We start from the raw sequence: 19,844 nt of genomic DNA on the forward strand, positions 1-19,844 counted from the left end.
GTACTTGACTTTTATATAGATAGAGAATTGCATCAGTAGTGAGATATCTTCTGGGGCGGTAGAAGGATCCCACCATCTTTCCAGCGACCTTGGCAACAGACTTGATGTACGTGTTCCATTTCAGATCAGGAGTAAAGGTCAAACCCAGAAGCTTGTCAAAACACTGAGCCTCACCCAGACGAGAGCCATCCATCACAATTGATGCCAGCTGGGGATCAGAGCGTTGATGATGCAAGGATAGGAGTTTGGTTTTGGATGCATTAAAGGAAACCAGCCACATCTTCCCCCAATGAACCACGCGCTCGAGATCAGAGGAGAGAGAATCAGAGAGAACTTTAAAAGTTTCATCTTTGTTTTATTAAAGAGTTTCCTTCTTTGTATTTGGGAATTCCAGGCATTATATGTAGGAGCTCGTCGACACTTTGCAAGAGTTGCAAAAACCTAACATCGCCATCTCCCCTAGCGGGGGTATACATGCGACTGGGGAACTCTTTTATACTCTTCATGAAACTTCCTCCTTTGGAGGAAGCCGGTTGAACTCAAATAGGGTTAGTGCCGTTTCACACATGCTCCTATTCTATCAGCTCTGACGGTTTAGAAGTCTTAAGTAATTCACAATCATATCTGGAATGTTATTTTCATAATGCTTCGGCTGATGTCACCTCTGACCTTCTCCAGGTGTATTTTGTCAAAGTTTGGAATCTTTCTGTTGAACTTGGGAATCAAACTTGGGATTTCTGAATGAAACCGTTTATTTAATCCTTAAGATAGCATGCATTCATTCCACCAGTCATGGCTGGATAGAAGTCTTAACTAATTTGCAATTGTATTTATTTGTATTTTATTTTTTCTTGCAGTTATTTGGCTAACATGTAATGGGAAGTATTTTTCAATTATACAAATTATTTAAGTTATTGTTTTACTATAAAGATACGAATGGCAATAATCATGACATCATTAGGAAAAGTTTTTTTTTTTTCTGGTGCATTTGCTACTTATCTCTCATTCCTGAGCAAGGTTCAAAAGAGAGTTGCCAACCTGACAGGTCCTGAACTGTCATCTAAGCTTCAGCCTCTGTTCCATCAATGTTGCATTTCTCTGCCTGTTCTACAAGTATTTTAATGGTGGATGTTCTGACAAACTACAAGCACTTGTACCCTCTCAACATAAATACCCCGACAAACCCGACAAGCAGCGAAATTCCACCCCTACACAGTAGAGATCCCTAGGTGTAAGAAAGCCTTCTGCTTCAATAGTTTCTTCCCCAGTACTGCGAGATTTTGAAACTCCCTTCCAGGATCCTGCTTTCCCAACTGTACTGACATGCAGAAGTTCAAGTGTAATGTGAACAGAAATCTTGCTGCCCACCTTAATATATTATCCCTGCAAATTATGTTCAAAGCAGCACTGTGCCTTGTTTGGGGTAAAAATTAAATAAAAAAAATAAAAAAACCTCACATGAGTAAAATAGTTCCTACTTTAACTCAAAAATTAAAATAGGAGTTATCTTACTTACATAAGTATTTTTTGTCTAATATCTATGGTTATAACAAAAAAATTATTTATTTTGTGTATAGCTAGGTATCAGAAATATAGATGAATCCCATCTCCCTTTAAACAGACATCACAAATCAGCTTAGAGCTTAATGTACGAAAATAAATAAAGTGAAATCCTCTTCAATTTTGACTTGTCATATTCATTTTTCCGTTATTTAAAATTTTATATAAAAAAATTGGATGCAAACAAAATTTAATCTTTTTTATAAGTGTGTAATTCTTCTTGCTATTCATTTTGTTTTTTCAAGATTACTTCATGGTAGGTAATTGTATTTCAGTGAGGAGCGATTTATTTTTGAAAGTTGGTGCTTATGCAACTTAATGCACACTATCTTGTTTAAGTTTATGCTTATAAAAAACAACCCCACCCCTAATAAAAGTTCCACTCGTTAATATGGTGAGTTTGATATAGGGATTTAAGTTGTCTGTTACAGGATCAAGGTGTAGTATCTGTTCTTCGGATGCTGCACTTCCATTTCTTGTTCTCTTTCGGTGGAGGAGAAATCCTTCACGACTGAGACAATTTTTATTTTTGTACCTTTTCTCCGCGTTAAAAAACGACCCTGGTGTCTAACTCTGTCCTGTGGGGAGGCATAGTAAATAGGTACAAAAATATTCAGATTGAAAATTAGTGAATTAAATTTTAGTGAATTAAACTTTTTTACTATTATATCGTGTTTCTGTTTGTTTTCCTATTATCAAGATCCGAGTTTTTTTATGAGGTTTTTTTTTTTGGTTCACTAATGATTTGATGTTTTTATTGTTTTGACATGGTCAAAATATGCTTATTTATTGATGGATTATTAAAAGAAAAATGTCTCATGATTTTTATTGTGCTATGGATCATATTAAGAAGATTCAATATGTTAACTGTTGAAATAAATTTTATATGAAACAAGTTGTGCATCTGTGTTATTTCTGCACGTTTTACCGACTAGTAATGGTTTTACCGACTAGTAATGGTTTTACCGACTAGTAATGAGATATTTATTACCCAATGTTTAGATTGTTTTTGCCTTAATAATTATTGTTTTTATAACGACATTCAATTTGTGAGGATTTTTCACTTGTTTGAAATCTACAGTTTCACTTATATACGAATCATAATTGAAATCTAGATTCAAGACAAATAGCAAATAGGTAATAATTTGGTTGCTAATTGTTCTCGAAGATTAAATATTGAGTCATCAGTCATGTTTTGCGAAAATCTATTTTTGCAGATTAAAAGTTTTTAAATATAATGAAAATAACATTTTCTAATAATACTAATAATACTACTAATACTACTTTTTTATTTACAGGAACAGTGAAATGGACACAGAAACTACGAACTCATAAACCTTATTCTTTTTATGTGTGCAAATAAATATTTACACTAAAACATGTACTTTAATAATAAAACCACACGAAAAAAAAAAAAACTATTGGTGTGAAGCGTGAAGGCCGTCATCTCACTCTGCAGAAGACCATCACATTACTTTTGGTGAAAAATCTTCAAGAAAAAAAAAAAAAAATTATGCATTTCCCATAACAAAAACAATTCTTTAAAAAAAAACAACAAAAGTTACAGGCATTGACAACCGTCCAATTTTTTTTTTTTTTTTATCTCTATTTAGTTATGCATATATGCTCTATTGTAAAATGTTAATATTAATTGAGCTTTTACATTAATTAGTTTTGGTAATTAAAAAAATATTGATCACAAAAATATATAGTCCCATACATATCATAATATATATATATATATATATATATATATATATATATATATATATATATATATATATATATATATAATTTAATTTAATAATTATTATTTAATAGGTATTTAATAATTGTTATAGTAAATATTATTAAATATTATGTGCATGAAAGTATATTTAATAATATATAATATTTAATGATAAAAATAAATATGTCCCATAAAAATAAGGGCGATTCATGATTCATTCGTATATATATATATATATATATATATATATATATATATATATATATGAATATCAAGCAGAGCCTAAAGCTCTTTAAAAAACGCTAAAATAGCAGAAAAAATAAAAATAACAGCGTTTCGAAGTTGTTAATATTGCTAAAAACGCCAACAACAAATCTTATATATATATATATATATATATATATATATAGTCATCCACATGCAGTACTGTTTCGCTGTATCTCAGCTCATCAGTGCAGCTCGGCAGGCAACTACCTCAACCCAGGATCAAAACGGCAGTCAAGGCTTCAAACCGTTACGCTAAATGGCAGCTGCTGTGTGGATAACGAATTAATGATGTTATGACATCATCTTAATACCTAAGCTGAATTTGTTTACACAACACAAAGAGCATCGCTTGATACGTTAATGGTACATCGTGTATCACTTCCCAACATGCTCAACTCAAGATAAGGAGCCTTATAGTTATCTACATACAGTACTGTTTCACTGTATCACAGCTCATTTTGGTAAATTTATAAAACCATTACCAACCATGGAAATACATTAATAATACCCTAATAATGGAGCAATGTAAAAGTGAAGTCTTATTGCTGTATAATGCTTAAAAGCCATCATCTTGCTCTGCAATGTTGCATTTAAATGTCCACGTCAAAGAGAAGCAAAATTAAAATCACTATACAATCATGGGATACACACTGAAAAGAAAGCTTATTCAACTGAAGTGTATGACTTATCATTTACAAATAAAATTGTTTTAAACATACACATGCAAACCCTCAGTTGAGACAAAACGAAATAAATACGAAGGTCCTACGACATGAAAAAAAACTGGAATCTTGGGAATATCTCTGTCATTTTAGTAATTATAACAGCAACCGGACTCATGAATAAGAATTTAAAAAACTACTTGGCAAATATACCCGATGAACCAAGTGCAAGAGAGATGCATACAATTGCACTTAAAAGGATACTTAGAATCTTAAAACGATTTCTCTGTGGAAATGTCTAGCATGCGATAGGATGTCCCATTCCTAGTTAGAACAAAATGAGAAAATTGAACAAAGAAAGAAAAGGAAACCGTCTCCTTGTGAAGTGTGCGCCTCTTTATTTGTAATCAGACAAAAGTTTATTCATTTTAAGTGTACACATAAATATTTATGCTAAAATTTTACCTACTTCAATAATAAAGTGATGTTAAGCATAAAGGTGATTGCTGTAAAGCTTGAAGACCATCATCTGCAATATCCTATTTAAATGTCCGCTTCAAAGAGAATTATTCTCGTAAAAACCCCTTTAAAATCATGGAAATACACCCTGAAAAGAAAACTGTTTCTACTGAAGTATATGGCTCACCATTAACAAATGAAACTGGTTTAAATACACACATGAAAACCATCAGTGGCGAGAAACTTTTTCCTTGTGAAGTGTGTGGTTTATTGTTCGCAGAAAAATCTTATCTTCGAATACATATGCGAACCCACACTGGAGAACGGTGTTATCCATGTGAAGTGTGCAGTTCTTCGTTTGTGACGAAATCCGATTTGACACGACATGTACGTGTTCACACGGGAGAGAGACCATACTCATGCAGTGTGTGCGGATGTTCATTCGTGACGAAATCTGACCTCATGACGCATATGCGTGTTCACAGTGGCGAGCGACCATTTTCGTGTGAGGTGTGTGGCACGTCATTTGCAAAGAAGTGTAATCTAAAGACGCACATGCAAACGCACAGTGGGGAGAGACCATTCGGTTGTGAAATATGTGGATGTTCTTTTGCAACAAAATCCGACATGAAAACACATATACGTGTACACACTGGTGAGAAACCTTTTTCCTGTGAAGTGTGTGGCTCTTCATTCTCGACACGATGTATCTTAAAAACTCACATGCGAACACATACTGGAGAGAAACCTTTTTCCTGTGAAGTGTGTGGCTCAAGATTCACAATCAAATGCGGCTTAAAAACACACATGCAAAGGCACACTGGCGACAAACCGTGCTGCGAACTGTGTCGCTCATCGTTCACAACAAAATCAGATCTAAAGATACATATGCGTATACACACAGGGGAGAGACCATTCTCGTGTGAGGCTTGTGGTGCATCGTTCGCAGCCAAGTGTAATCTAAAGACGCACATGAGAACGCACACTGGCGAAAAGCCTTATTCTTGTGCAGTCTGCACGTCAGCACTTACCACAAAATCTGCTTTAAAAAGACACATGCAAATTCACAATTAAACTGGAGCATCTTCATCATTCCGGTAATTACATCAGCAACCAAACTTATGGAAAACAAAATGTCAAAGATTAACTAGCAAACATACCCGGTGAACCAAGTACAGAAATGTAGAAATGTCTCAGTTGCGATCTTAAAAATACCGATCAGATTACAACATTTGTGAATAAAAAAGTAATTGTCACTCCAGCGAGAAGGTGTTGTGTCATGCTAGGATAGTAGAATCTCTTCCAGAGATATCCCACACCAAGATATACATCTTGGCAAACAATGGTACCACAGAACCTTAAATTTGGTATATTGGTTGATCCATACACTGCTCAATTACTTATATGCCTGATTTTTTGTATGTTTCGTTATCTTTGGTTAGACTAGAACGCCCACTGGCATGAACATTCCCGTGGCAATTTTCTGAGCCTTGCTACGTTTTTTTCCTCATGAAAACTTGGAAGTGGCTGCTTTTTTTTCTTTTACCACTATTATGAGAAGATTGACCAATGGGATTCTTCTATCCAGATTTGTTTATCAACAGAGCCCTTTTTTCTTAGTGATATTGTCTTCATCATGATTGAGAAAGTTTGTATTTCTATTATAAAATACTATTTTTTTAAACTTTGAGTTTCTTGGATTTAGTTTTAAAGTTTATATTATTTGAATATGTAAACATTTTAAAGAAAATTATATTTCACAAAAAGTTCAATTGTTATTTATGTTGTCACAATTCTTTGCCTTTTACGTGTTGTGCCATAATTCAGTTATGTTGTCACAATTCTTTGCCTTTTATGTGTTGTGCCATAATTCAGTTATTTATGTTGTCACAATTCTTTGCCTTTTACGTGTTGTGCCATAATTCATTTATGTTGTCACAATTCTTTGCCTTTTACGTGTTGTGCCATAATTCAGTTATTTATGTTGTCACAATTCTTTGCCTTTTACGTGTTGTGCCATAATTCAGTTATTTATGTTGTCACAATTCTTTGCCTTTTACGTGTTGTGCCATAATTCAGTTATTTATGTTGTCACAATTCTTTGCCTTTTGCGTGTTGTGCCATAATTCAGTTATTTATGTTGTCACAATTCTTTGCCTTTTACGTGTTGTGCCATAATTCAGAAATGCATTGTTAGAGAACTAAGTATGTTTACTATTTTGTGAAAGTAAATTTTGGGTAGCTTGGATGTGTGTGCGGTTCATCTGATCATCCTAGGTATGATGGATGACTCACACTGAGAGTTTAAAGTGAAGCTGATTTGCGCAGAGCCAGCGTCACTCTTGTACCAACCAGCCTGATCCAGTGGTAGGACAGAGTTGAGACAGCTGGAGGCCAGGTAGAATGCAGGAGTTGCTCAACAGGAACTTGTTTACATTAGATTTGAAAGCTACCATGTTGTATTCAACCAGGAAGCAGGACAGCAGAACAGTGTTCCACAGACAGGCAGTTCTAGAAATGAAGCTTTGTTCATGGAATCTGCTCTTAGATTTAGGCACAGATAGAGAGTGAGGGAAATCGTTTATAGTGGTTGTAACTAGTCGAGTGTATTTTGTGAAAGTTTGGAAAGGAGGGTATGGATTGGAGTTCAGTCGAGCTTCTAAGATGAATTTCGTTTGTCGGAAAGACAAAGACTATCTGATCATCCTAGAGTTTGTTTAAAGTGAAGATGGCTTGCACTCTCCTGTCTCCAACAGCCTGATCCAGTGGCAAGATAGGGTCCAGACAGTTAGAAGCCAGGTGGGATGCAGGAGTTGCTGGAAGTGTTGACGTGCTATAACATACAGCGCCTGGTATTTCCAAATTCTTGTTACTTGATACTGGATAGGCTCAGCATTGCTTAAATTCAACAATCTAATGAATTTGTGCATTAATGTGATTATGCCATAATATGCTGGAAGTAATATTGCAGCAGAAATTTCGTTTTGTTGTACACTTAATTCTAGAAAAGAATGAGCAAAACAAAAAACGAAGCAAAATTTACATCCAAATGATAGCAACAAATTGTAGAAAGAAGCGGGAAAATCTCCTTGTTTTCCTATTTAAAATAAAATAGAACAATCTTACTTGAGATAAAAACCTGAAATTCAAGAAATATGCAAACATATAAAAGGTCTTTAAAATGTTTTTCTTTCAGCCTTCAGATGCTCTCTCCATCCTCTGGAACCTTCTGATCCTAATGTTTTTTTTTTATTTTAAATAAAAGAAGTTTTTTCTTTAACTGTTGTGTTGTAGGTACATATTGGAGACATGTATAATGAGGCTCAGAATAGAGATAACGACGATGATGACAATACTGACGGAGAGACACTTTGTACATCATGACGACTGTGATGATAATTCTTTTATCATATTATAATACAGAGCTGGGACATTTATTATTAACACAGAGGAGGGGAGACATTACATGAGGGGGGAGTTTATACAACGTTCATTAAAGATGATGATCAAGACTCATTTACCTTTTCAGTTGATGAAATGACGACACGAAGACAGTTACAAAATATAGATGGTGATTTCTTTATTCATCAGCCAGCTGATTGATGATGTCAGGGATTCAAGCCTTTTCAACTACATGGTCTACTCTTCTACCCTTCGCCTCTAAGGGCATCAGCTCTCACTAAGTCGCTGCTTGACTCTCGTCTCTGACTGTGATTGTCTGATTGTCTCTAACTACGAACCCTATCTCAATATATTGAGGATCTCCTTTCTTTATGTCGTCAAAGGTGTGATCCCAATGTGATTTTATCACGTTTCAATTCACCTGTGCCCTTGCATTTTCAATTTTGTTATTGCTTATTCTTTTAACTGACATATTTAATATCCAGTTATTTCTAAAATAATGGACAGTCGCTCTATCCATGACATAAATAATATTTAGTTATTTCTAAAAATATTAACAATCGATCGCATTCTTAGGATTTCAATTATCCATTATCTTTTAACACTTGCCGACAGGGTTCGATTCTAGCCTTTTTCTAAAATCATTTTTACTTATCTAGTTTGCCTTCTTACTTACATGAGAAGGAGACAACCCTTCTTATGTAACATAACCACTTTGCGTTAAACTATCTTCTAGTACTGCCTGTTTCTTGAATAAAAGGAACTTTTTACTGGGGCCCACATCAGGACAGCCGAAACCTGTTCGTTTTCATCTTCTCTGGCTCGTCAGTGAATTTAAATTCTGTATCTATTACAGAAAACATCCCCAAGTCACAGTCTGTTTTGTTTTTCCGTTGGTCTTCTTTAGAAAAATAATTTTCCAGTTGATAAGACCTTTTTGCATTGTATGGAATGAAATTGTTGAAAGTTTAGTAACAATCACTGGAGCCCCCCCCCAAAAAAAATCCCGGAACTTTCTATATATTTCTCGTCAAAATTTGACGGAGAAACAATGTCAACGTTCTTTGTCTAGGGCCGGCTACACTCTACCTGAAGAAACCAGACGAAGAGTTCGCTCCCTCATCCCTTCACTCCTGTCAAGGAAGGTGATAAGCCGAGAGTATCACCTAGCTCAACCACCACACCAAACAGGAATAGGACAGAGCAAGAAATGCAAGCTTCCCACCCCACAAAGGGGGAAAAAGGGTTGACCCCCCATATTACTCGCAGCAGCGCTTGATGGCTGAAAGGGTTAAGAGATAAAATTCTGAAACATCATGATGGTGTATGCAAATGCATTAATATTTAGTGTAACACTACGGACCAAAATCAAAGTGTAGTATCTGTTCTTCAGATGCTGCACTTCAATTTCTCATTCTCTCTCAGTGAAGGAGCAATCCTTCATGACTGAGACAATTTTAATTTTTGTTCCTTTTCTCCAGGTTAAAAAAAACAACCTTGGTGTCTAACTCTGTCCTGTGGGGAAGCATTATAACTAGAAACACTAAGTCCTAAGAGCAAACAGTAAATCTCGTATGTCATATATTATAAATATGTCATCCTCACTTCTACCTTCTTAGAGTATCATTATCATCATCATCGTCATCATCATGATGGGCTCCTTGCCCGGACCAATGTGACTCTTCTCTCCAGAGTTTCCTGTCTTCCATCAGCTGCCTTAGATCTTCATGTTCACAGTTGGTGTCATGTGCTATTTGTTGTGTGTATGTGGATCTAGGTTGTCCTTTGCTTGTGCGTCCATGTCGTGGAGTCCATAGCAATACATCACTCACCAATTCATGCTTGCTCCTACGACAATGACCAGCAAATCGTAGGCGTCTTTCTCTGATGCTATTAGATATGGCAGGTAGGTTGCCATAAAGTTGCTGCTTCGTGGAATGATTTTGCCAAGATATATTTAATACTGCTTGTAGCATACGGGTGTATGTGCCAACTAGTTTTCTTTCCAATCTTTTGGTGAGTGTCCAGGTTGTAGCACTGTAAACAAGACTCTACCACTGCCCTGAAGAACTTCCTTTTCAGTTTGTTAGCGTATGCAGTAGTAAAACCAGATCTTGTCATCTATTACATTGCATGTTTTTTTGTTTTTTTTTTTGAGGTAGCGATTCTTAAATTCAAATAAATCACGGAAAAATATTTTTATTATACAAATATATTGTTGTTTTCCAAAGATTAATTTTTGACATTTATAATTTAAATACAATTTTGGACATATGGCTTGTACATATATGGCGTTATCAAGTGGTCCAAATTTTCACAAACTCTATGTTTAATTAGGCAGTATTTTGACAATAAGACATTGAATGTTGTCTTCCAAGTGATCTATTGTGTTTGGTTTATTAGCATAGACATAGGACTTTACATATCTCAAAAATAAAATAAAAGAAATTAATCTAATGGTGTTAAATCGCATGAACAAAGTGATCAATTGATAGAGTCCACTTCGTGAAATTATTAATTCATCAAATGTTTCAAAATTATTTTCATAATAAATTTGCACAATTTGTAAACGCTGCTACTGCTCGGGTGTCAGTTTCTCCATGATGAATTGCCAAACGATCTTAACTCAAATAAACCGATAGTCGCCAAACCTGTAATCATTGAAAATAAAGTTGGGTTGTAGCCAGCTAATGTACTTCCTAACTTCTGTTGTAGCGCTACCGGAAGCGGTGATAAGGCAGATCATTTCCTTCACTTTTACTGTTCTTCAGTATTTCTGAAGCGATTTATCGAAGTAAACTATAAGAAAATTAAAATTATACAGATAAAAACGCAATTAGTCTTTTTCTACAGTCATCTGTAAGAATTTGTGTGGCGGCAGAGAATCAAAGCCAACTCTTCTTGGAAATATGCATTGGATACGTTTTTTTTTATAATGTTTGAAATTTTGTGGTATTGATTTCAATAATTTCATTTGTTATTTTGATTTCAATCATTTTATTTTTATACTTTCATAAACATATATTTATATAAATTCAAATTAAAAGCTTTTAATTTTTTTAAATTAAAAAATAAACTTTTATTTCTATAATTTCATAAACATGTTTCTAATTGTAATGAAAAGAGTGACTAACGAGAACAGAATAAGGCAAAGAGTGGAGTAACTGCTCAAGTGGGCTTTATTGAACTAAATCCTCACATGAGGAGTCCATGAGAGAAGCGTGCGTACCACGAGGAGACTCGAAAAAGGAGGAATCAGGTAAAGGGAGGGGGGCTGTACAGGAAGTAGGAAAGGGAGATAATCAACGGATGCTGATGGGAGAGTTCATCTGATTTCACCACATTTTCCGCCACTCAGGGAAAGTCCAGGTCAGTCAGCTTCTCAGGGACCAGGTCGCTGCAGTAGTCTATTTCGGCTGAAATAGGAAACAAAGAGAAAAGATAAAAGAGTTCAAGGTTGGTAATTTTCCTCTAGGTACCGAGGTTTCCGACGAACTCTAGAGGAGCGTCGCGGATTGGTTGCATCATATAGGATCGGAGAGGGCCTCGAATTATCGTCTTGGAAGGTTGATTGAGGACAAGGAGGAGCGAGATTCTCTACGATAGAGTTAGAGGTGTCAGTAGGGTTTATCATAGGAAGGTGTTCAGGTTCCTCGAGTGTCGAAGGGGGTATGTTGGGTTGGTCATTTGGCAGAGCACATGGTGGGTCAGCAATGGTGGAATCTAATTCCAGAAGTGGCTGGGAATGAATTGCTTCTTCTGCTAAGGGAGCAATATGACGAAGAGATACAGTAGTTTCTCTTCCATTATTAAGCCGTACGTGGGCATAGTTCGGATTCACATCCAGGATCTCCACTGTTTCCACGAAGGGCTCATATTTACTACCGAGCACATGTCGCTTCAGGAGAGCAGATTTAGATATTGTCATCCATGTCGGTATAGATTCACCTGTAGACGATTTTCTTGGGAAGGTAAACATGCGTTCGTGAGGGGTACAATTAGTAGCAGTGGAGAGCAACGAACGTATACAATGGAGGCCCATGTCTAGAACTTTTTCCCAACTACTAACATGAAGATTATTTGACCGCAGTGCTAAGTTCACGGTTTGCCAGATAATTCCATTGTATCTTTCCACTTGACCATTACCTTGAGGATTGAAGGCGGTAGTTCTGCTTGTGGCAATTCGCCGGGAATTTAGGAATTCCTTTAGTTCATCCGACATGAAGGCCGTGCCCCGGTCAGAGTGCACAAAAGATGGATTTCCAAAAACGGAGAATAGGTTGGCCAAATGCTTCTTTACCGTAGCCGCCTAGACGTCTGCGCAAGGGTAGGCGAATGGGAAACGAGAATATTCATCCACAACGGTCAGTATGTACCTGTTACGAGAGTTGGAAGGTAGAGGTCCTTTGAAATCCATACTTAGTCTCTCGAACGGTTTGCTCGCCTTTATGAGGGGTTGGGAGGACACTTTAATAAATCTTGGTTTTATCTCGGAACACACCTGGCAAGACCTAGTCATAGCCCTTATGTCTTCCACCGAGTAGGGCAAGTTCTTACTTCGAATGAAATGCAGCATTCGAGTCACTCCAGGGTGACATAAGCTCCTGTGTAGATCGAACAATTTGTTATTCATTTTTGGCGGATGAACAAATTCGAGACAGTGCATCGGCGGCCGCGTTTTGTTTTCCGGGGCGATACACTATATCGTAGCTGAAGCAGGAAAGCTCTAATTTCCACCTAGTAATCTTCTCATTTTTTATTTTGCTTTTACCTTTAGGGTTTAGCATGAAGGAGACAGATTTTTGGTCGGTGATCAGCTTGAAATGCTTCCCGAGTAGCAAGTGTCGCCATTTTCTGATCGCTTCTACAATGGCATAGGCTTCTTTTTCCACAGCGGAATGCTTTTGTTCTGTAGGCGTTAGGGTTCTTGAAAAGAAAGCCACGGGCCGACCGTTTTGGGTTAGTGAAGCAGCAATAGCATGTTCGGAAGCATCCATTTCAATTTCAAGGGGGAAGTCCGAGTCTATACTAGTCAGCGAGGATTTGGCAATTTCTTTTTTTAGGTGGAAGAAAGCATCCGACTGTCTCTCAGAGAGGGGAAAACTAGTTACTCTAGTCAGGGGATGTAATTTCTCAGAAAAATTGGGTATCCACCTTGAATAGTGGGAGAACATTCCCATCGCTCGACGGAGGGAAGAGAGGTTTTTTGGTACTGGTAGGTCCATCAATCCTTTAAGTCTGTCAGGGTCGGGTTTTACTGATCCTTTACTTACGCTATACCCAAGCAAATTCACGGAGCCGAGTGAATAGTAGCATTTACTTGCATTCAAAGTTAAGCCATACTTTGCCACACTATCCAGGAATCCTTTCAGATTGTTGTCATGGTCCGTCTGGTTTCGTCCATATATAGTGACATTATAATATAAGCGTAAGTACCTAGAAGGTTTTCCTGCTTTATCATGTCATCCATCACTCGCTGGAAACTCGCCACACCATTGGTCACTCCGAAAGGGATTCGACAAAACTGATACAGGGACCCAGCAGCTTCAAAAGCTGTATATTTCCGCTCTTTGGGTTTTATCGCGACTTGATGATAAGCACTTGTCAGGTCTAATGTACTAAATACTTGGTAGCTGGCAATCTCGTTCACCATGTCCTCTATCCGCGGAAGGGGGTAAGCATCCAATAATGTAAAGCGGTTTATTGTCTGCGAATAGTCGACAACGAGTCTTTTCTTGTGATTTTCAGGCGATATTACTAGTGTTTGGGCTCGCCAAGGGGATTGCGAGGGTTCTATAATGCCTTCTTTCAGCATACGTTTTACTTCTAACTGAATGAATTTCGAGTCAGATAGGCTATGTCTTCTGGATTTTATAGCTACCGGACGGCAGTCTGAAGTTAGATTCGCAAAAAGGGAGGGATAGCCAATATTGTTCATAGCAGTCAGTCCACACACAGTAAGGGGAGTAAGTGATCCCTCAAAAGGTATTTCTATTGAAGAAAGTCGACATAGAAAATCATGCCCGAGAATGATATCGCAGCACAAGTCTGGCATAACAGAAAGCCTCACCTTATGGTATTCTCTATCTTTCAAACGGAGGGATACTATACAATATCCTAAGGTACTGGATGAATGGGAACTGCTAGCCATGAAGATTCGTTCAGTACTTGGCGAGATAGCGAGCCCCAGCTTCTTACCTTGGTCCGGGTGTATAAAGTTTTCAGTGCTACCGGTGTCTATGAGTATTGTTACCGTTTTACCCCTTATTCTCCCACATAATGTCGAACGAGACAGGCTTTCCGAAAAATTATGAGTAGAGAGAGAAGCGATAATAGACTTACCGGGGTTGATAGCAGTGGCGGCGGCGGCGACGACGGCGGACGACTTGCAAACACGTGCGAAATGCCCTGTTTTATTACAGTTCTTACAGACGGCGTTTCGCGCGGGACACTCAGATCTGTTGTGCTTCCCTCTTCCACAGAAGTAACAGCGTGCGACAGCGGCTACTATCAGTTCGGGTGTGGAGGGTGCGGTGATGTTTGTTTCCTCGGCTTGGGTAGACGCGCTTACGGCATTCGTTCGAGAATAGAACGCTAATTGTTTCTGAGCCGTTTCCATAACGAGTACCTGGTTGTAAGCGGCTTTTAAGTCCAGCGACTCATTCTCTAAGAGTCTTTGTCGAATATAGTTCGATGACATTCCATTTATAAATGCGTCTCAAACGTATTCATCTCTCGCTTGCGTCTCCGAGACGGCACGAAATTCACAATCCTTGGCAAGGGTTTTTAACGACTGTAAATATTGGTCAATGCTTTCGTCCGTTTGTTGACGGCGTGTGGCCAAAAGATGCCTACAAAAGATGCTATTTTTAGGTTGAATAAAAATGGTGTCCAGTATGTCCATTCGCGGAATTAAAACAGTCCACATCAGAAATATTCTTGAAGATAGTTGGAGAGACGAGATTAACGAGGAGGCTGAATTTAAGCCTGTCAGTCAGAGGAGTTTGTTGAGTTTCACCGGCAGCGTCGAGAAAGATGGCAAACGATTTTTTCCAATGTGTCCAGATATCTGCGGCGTCGGGTTGGCTGGGATCTAGATGTAGCCGTTCTGGTTTTAAATATTTCTCCATAGTGAGGAGAGGATTTAGTTCAATAAATTGTAATGAAAATGTAATGAAAATTGTAGTGACCAATGAGAACAGAATAAGGCAAAGAGTGGAGTAACTGCTCAAGTGGGCTTTATTGAACTAAATCCTCACATGAGGAGTCCATGAGAGAAGCGTGCGTACCACGAGGAGACTCTCAAAAAAGGAGGAATCAGGTAAAGGGAGAGGGGCTGTACAGGAAGTAGGAAAGGGAGATAATGCTGATGGGAGAGTTCATCTGATTTCACCACATTTTTTAAATTTTGTCCTGAAAAGATTGAATACCTACAACAATTTTTTCTGTTTCATTCCATGTTTTTTTGTTTTTTTTTAGATTAAAAAAAAATCACTCCATAAAGACGAAATAAAATATATTAAATAAAAAACTCACGTATTTCTTTAAGAGAATAAAAAAATTCGAAAATCGGTCGAGTGGAATTTTTTTATTGGCAAAAACTGATAAGTGAAATGTGATTATTTTTAAAATACGATATTGACTAACTTTTGTTTACAGCCAGCAATAGAAAGGGATATTAATTCTGACCCTTACAGGCCACTGTAGTTCTTAACTCGAATAAAAGGAGACAGTTGTCTCCCTTTATTTCTGTTTTGAAACATCTGCTGTCGTACTATTTTTTAATCCTTGCTTAAAAAAGTATTTTATTTAAAAAGGACATGGAATATAAAATATAAATATGGATAAATTCTTAACAATGAAGAATGGAAGTACCCATTGATTAGTATTTTTTTATAGGAAAGTTATATATATATATATATATATATATATATATATATAGTAATTTATAAAATATATATGGCGATTAAGCTACACTGAATATTCGGCGTTTCATCCACAATAGGATTCGTCAGGCTTATGCGCAAATTCTGTGGTTGTTTCTCGTTTTTATATGTTGAGGATTTTAGTTAGCCAATCAGCTTTCTAGTATCCACCGCGCCCCTTCCTATCAGCCAACGGGCATGCATTTTATCGAACAAAGGATCTGTTTTAGAACTAGGTTAGTGGTTTAAGGCAGACGATTTTCCTCATTTCTGCTCTTTTTTTTTATATATAAATATACATCTGTGTACACACATACATGCACACACACATATATATATATATATATATATATATATATATGTGTGTGTGTGTGTGTGTGTGTGTGTGTGTGTGGTCGTTTATGTATGTTCATGTTTATTTAATTTATTTGTTTTCTATTGTTTTTGTTAGTTTTAAAGCTATTTTGTATCGCTATCCTAGAGTAAGTTTTATTTTGTGAACACAATTGTTTGCTATTTCTCGTCTACAGTTTAATAGATTTTGGGGTTCTTTAAAGTACAGGATAGCAAATTTTTCATGGAGGCATAATTTACATGGGTCATCTAAATGTCTGTACATGGTAGCTTGTTTTATTATTTTCCATTCGACTACCGGTGAATGTCCGCTTTCTTTGAGTTTGTTGCGGGGGCCGGCCGTCCGGAGACAATCGACCCAACAACTAACAAAATAAACACAGGCAAAAGGTGAACAGCATGCTAGGCAACGAAGAATGACAAAACTCGGGAGGTTTAGTTAAAAACGACGATTCGCTTTTTATTTAAGCAAACGAAAGGGTGGCAAAAATGCGAATTTTCTCACTGGGCGACGTTGGTCCGGGATCCGTTGCTGGTGTACTCTGACAGGGGGATGCTTGTTGGTTCGCCGTAGGCTGGAACGCTGAGATGACGTCGGAGAAGTCGGCGTGATAACTGGTGCGGGTGATTGGTCGACCTGGGTCCGACTGGGATAGTACTGGTGCGTTAGCCTCGGGTTTAAGAGAGGAATGGACGGACACTTGGCAACACTGAGGGATCAGTGTTCATCAGGTACGGACGGGCGCTCGGATCGGACAGTCACTGAGTAAGGTGTCAGTGTATGAGAGGTACGGACGGCGAATTGGCAACACTGAGGGTTCAGTGTTCATCAGGTACGGACAGAGTCGTGGTGATGAGGTGGACTTCTACGGCGTGGAGACCGTAGCCACGGTAGTGGTGGTGGACTTCTACGGTGTGGAGACCGGAGCCACGGTAGTGGTGGTGGACTTCTACGGTGTGGAGATCGGAGCCACGGTAGTGGTGGTGGACTTCTACGGTGTGGAGACCGGAGCCACGGTAGTGGTGGTGGACTTCTACGGTGTGGAGACCGGAGCCACGGTAGTGGTGGTGGACTTCTACGGTGTGGAGACCGGAGCCACGGTAGTGGTGGTGGACTTCTACGGTGTGGAGACCGGAGCCACGGTAGTGGTGGTGGACTTCTACGGTGTGGAGACCGGAGCCACGGTAGTGGTGGTGGACTGGACTGCTACAGTGTAAGGACTGGAGTCACAGTAGTTGCGCGAGCGTCGAACGGTAGGGGAACCGTGAGCAAGTGCGGAGCTTTGCATGGGAACCAAGCTGGCGAACGGTGGAAATATCGCCGAAATGTTCAGGAGGCTGCCAGTCACCGGGGACGGGCAGGCAGCTGTTTCTATTTCTAAACAACAGTTAATATTAATTCTCGGATATGTTCTTAACAAACAGTCGATGCTGGAGGAGTTCGTTGTGTGTATTTCACGAAGTTTCTCCAGGAAATTAAAGTTAGTTGTTTTTGTTATGTTGTAGAAAAGATGTCTTTTTTAAATTTCTTTCCTACAACGGGGCGCTGGAGTCACGTGACGGCCGCCGACATTACTGCTACTGCTGATTTCGGCGGAGGCTGTTAAAGGCTGGTCGTTTGTTGTGCTGTCGTTGTTGTTGTTGTTGTTGTTAGCGGCCTAGCCGCGACAAGGCCCTCTCCCTGGATAATTGATCATACTCAATTACAAATATGATGTTTTTTTTTTGTTTTTTTTTTTTGATGGTCATGCCCTCTCTCTGGATACTTGGGTATAATCCGCTAATGGTAGATGTACGTCTTATATCTACTTGGAAAGGTAACCTTTCTTCCACGCCTGGTGTGTTTGGTGGGAGGGCTGGACGCTTCTGGCGTTTGGTCTGTCTCTTGGCGAGCTGGCTGTGATTGTGTTGTTGTTGGGGCTGATTCGGCGTCTGGGTGAGTTAAGACAGGTTCTGCCCCTTGCGATGTCTTTTCCAGGAAAGCTGGTTTAACTCTGTCGATCGAAATGGTGTCGTTCCGATTTCCTCGGTTGATGGTCAAATGTTTTTCAGTACGCTGCAGGACTTTAAATGGACCTTGGTACGTTGGTGTTAGTGGTCTCTTTACTGCGTCGTTTCATACGAAGACATATTCGCAATCCTGCAGCTGGTGAGGGATGTGGACGGTTGGTGATGATGGTTGCCTGGGTGGTGAGTACTGGAGTTGGGACATTTTATGGCGTAGCTCTTGAGTGAAGGGACTTGCCGAAGTAGGTTTGGGCGTGGTATCCTCGAAGTATTGGCCAGGTAGAGAGAGTGTTGTGCCGAAGACTACTTCTGCTGGGGAACTACCTAGGTCCTCTTTCAGTGAGTTTCGAATTGACAAGAGGATAAGAGGTAGCTCGTCCACCCAGTTGTTGGTGGGGTGTCTTGTGGTCATAGAAGCTTTCAGGGTCCGATGAAATCTTTCCACGAGGCCGTTGGCGCAAGGGTGATAGGCTGTGGTCTTGATGTGCTTGACGCCAAGTAGTTGGGTAAACTCCTGGAAGAGTAGGGACTGAAACTGTGCACCGCGGTCTGTGGTGATGATGCCGGGCACACCAAATACTGCAATCCACTCCTGCAGGACGGCCTTTGCTACCGTGTTAGCCGAGGTGTCTCTGATGGGAACTGCCACTGGCCACCTGGAGAAACGGTCCACAACAGTGAGGAGGTGCTGGTAATTCTGGCACATTGGAAGGGGCCCGACTATGTCGATATGAATGTGACTGAAACGAGCATCAGGATTGCTGAATGTGCCTGGTGGGGATCTTGTGTGTCTGTGTACCTTGCATTTTTGGCACTCAAGACACGTTGACACCCAGTTCCGGATGTCCGAGTTCATATTTGGCCAAACAAAACGGTCGGTGATAAGTTTTCCTGTGGCCCGTTTGCTGGGGTGTGACATCCCGTGGAGATGGTTGAAGATCTGCCTTCGGAGTGCTGGAGGTATGTAAGGTCTGGGATGGCTCAGTTTGGTGTCACAGTAAATGGTTCTGCTACTGAAGGGAGCCGAGAATTCCTTTAACTGCAGGGATGTGTTTGCCAACACATCTGGGAGGGTTGTATCAGAGTCCTGTGCCTCTGCTATCCGGTCCTGGCTGAGCGGGCTGTCTTCCAAGGCGTTGATGTTGGACCTGGACAAGGCATCAGCAACAGTGTTGTTTTCGCCTTTGACATATTGAATGTCGGAGGTAAACTGGGAGATGTAGTCCAGGTGCCTGATCTCACGGGCAGAATATTTGTCCGAGTTGTTGGACAGAGAGGTTGTCAGAGGTTTATGGTCTGTTAAAACAGTAAAACTGCGGCCCTCGAGTAGGTGGCGAAAGTGCTTGATAGCGAGGTAGATTGCTAGCAGCTCTTTGGAGAAAGTGCTATATCTCGACTGAGCTGGTGAAAGTTTAGCGGAGAAGAAGGCTATAGGTTTGCGTTGGTCTTCACTCTCCTGTTCCATGACAGCTCCTACTC

At 39.2% G+C, this 19,844-nt stretch overlaps 1 protein-coding gene across 1 annotated transcript in view; it reads left to right on the forward strand.

The window, feature by feature from the left end:
* LOC145242788 (uncharacterized) overlaps positions 1–6,361 on the forward strand; it is a 38,268-nt gene extending 31,907 nt beyond the window's left edge. Inside the window, exon 4 of the mRNA XM_080105923.1 lies at positions 4,740–6,361. Within this exon, the coding sequence (XP_079962049.1) occupies positions 4,740–5,751 (1,012 nt within the window). The 3' untranslated portion in view covers positions 5,752–6,361. The remainder of the gene's footprint in view (positions 1–4,739) is intronic.
* The last annotated feature ends 13,483 nt before the right edge of the window (positions 6,362–19,844 follow it).

This window comes from Euprymna scolopes, chromosome 21, assembly GCF_053919585.1.
Source record: "Euprymna scolopes isolate OS-2025 chromosome 21, ASM5391958v1, whole genome shotgun sequence".
Lineage (NCBI taxonomy): Eukaryota > Metazoa > Mollusca > Cephalopoda > Sepiida > Sepiolidae > Euprymna > Euprymna scolopes.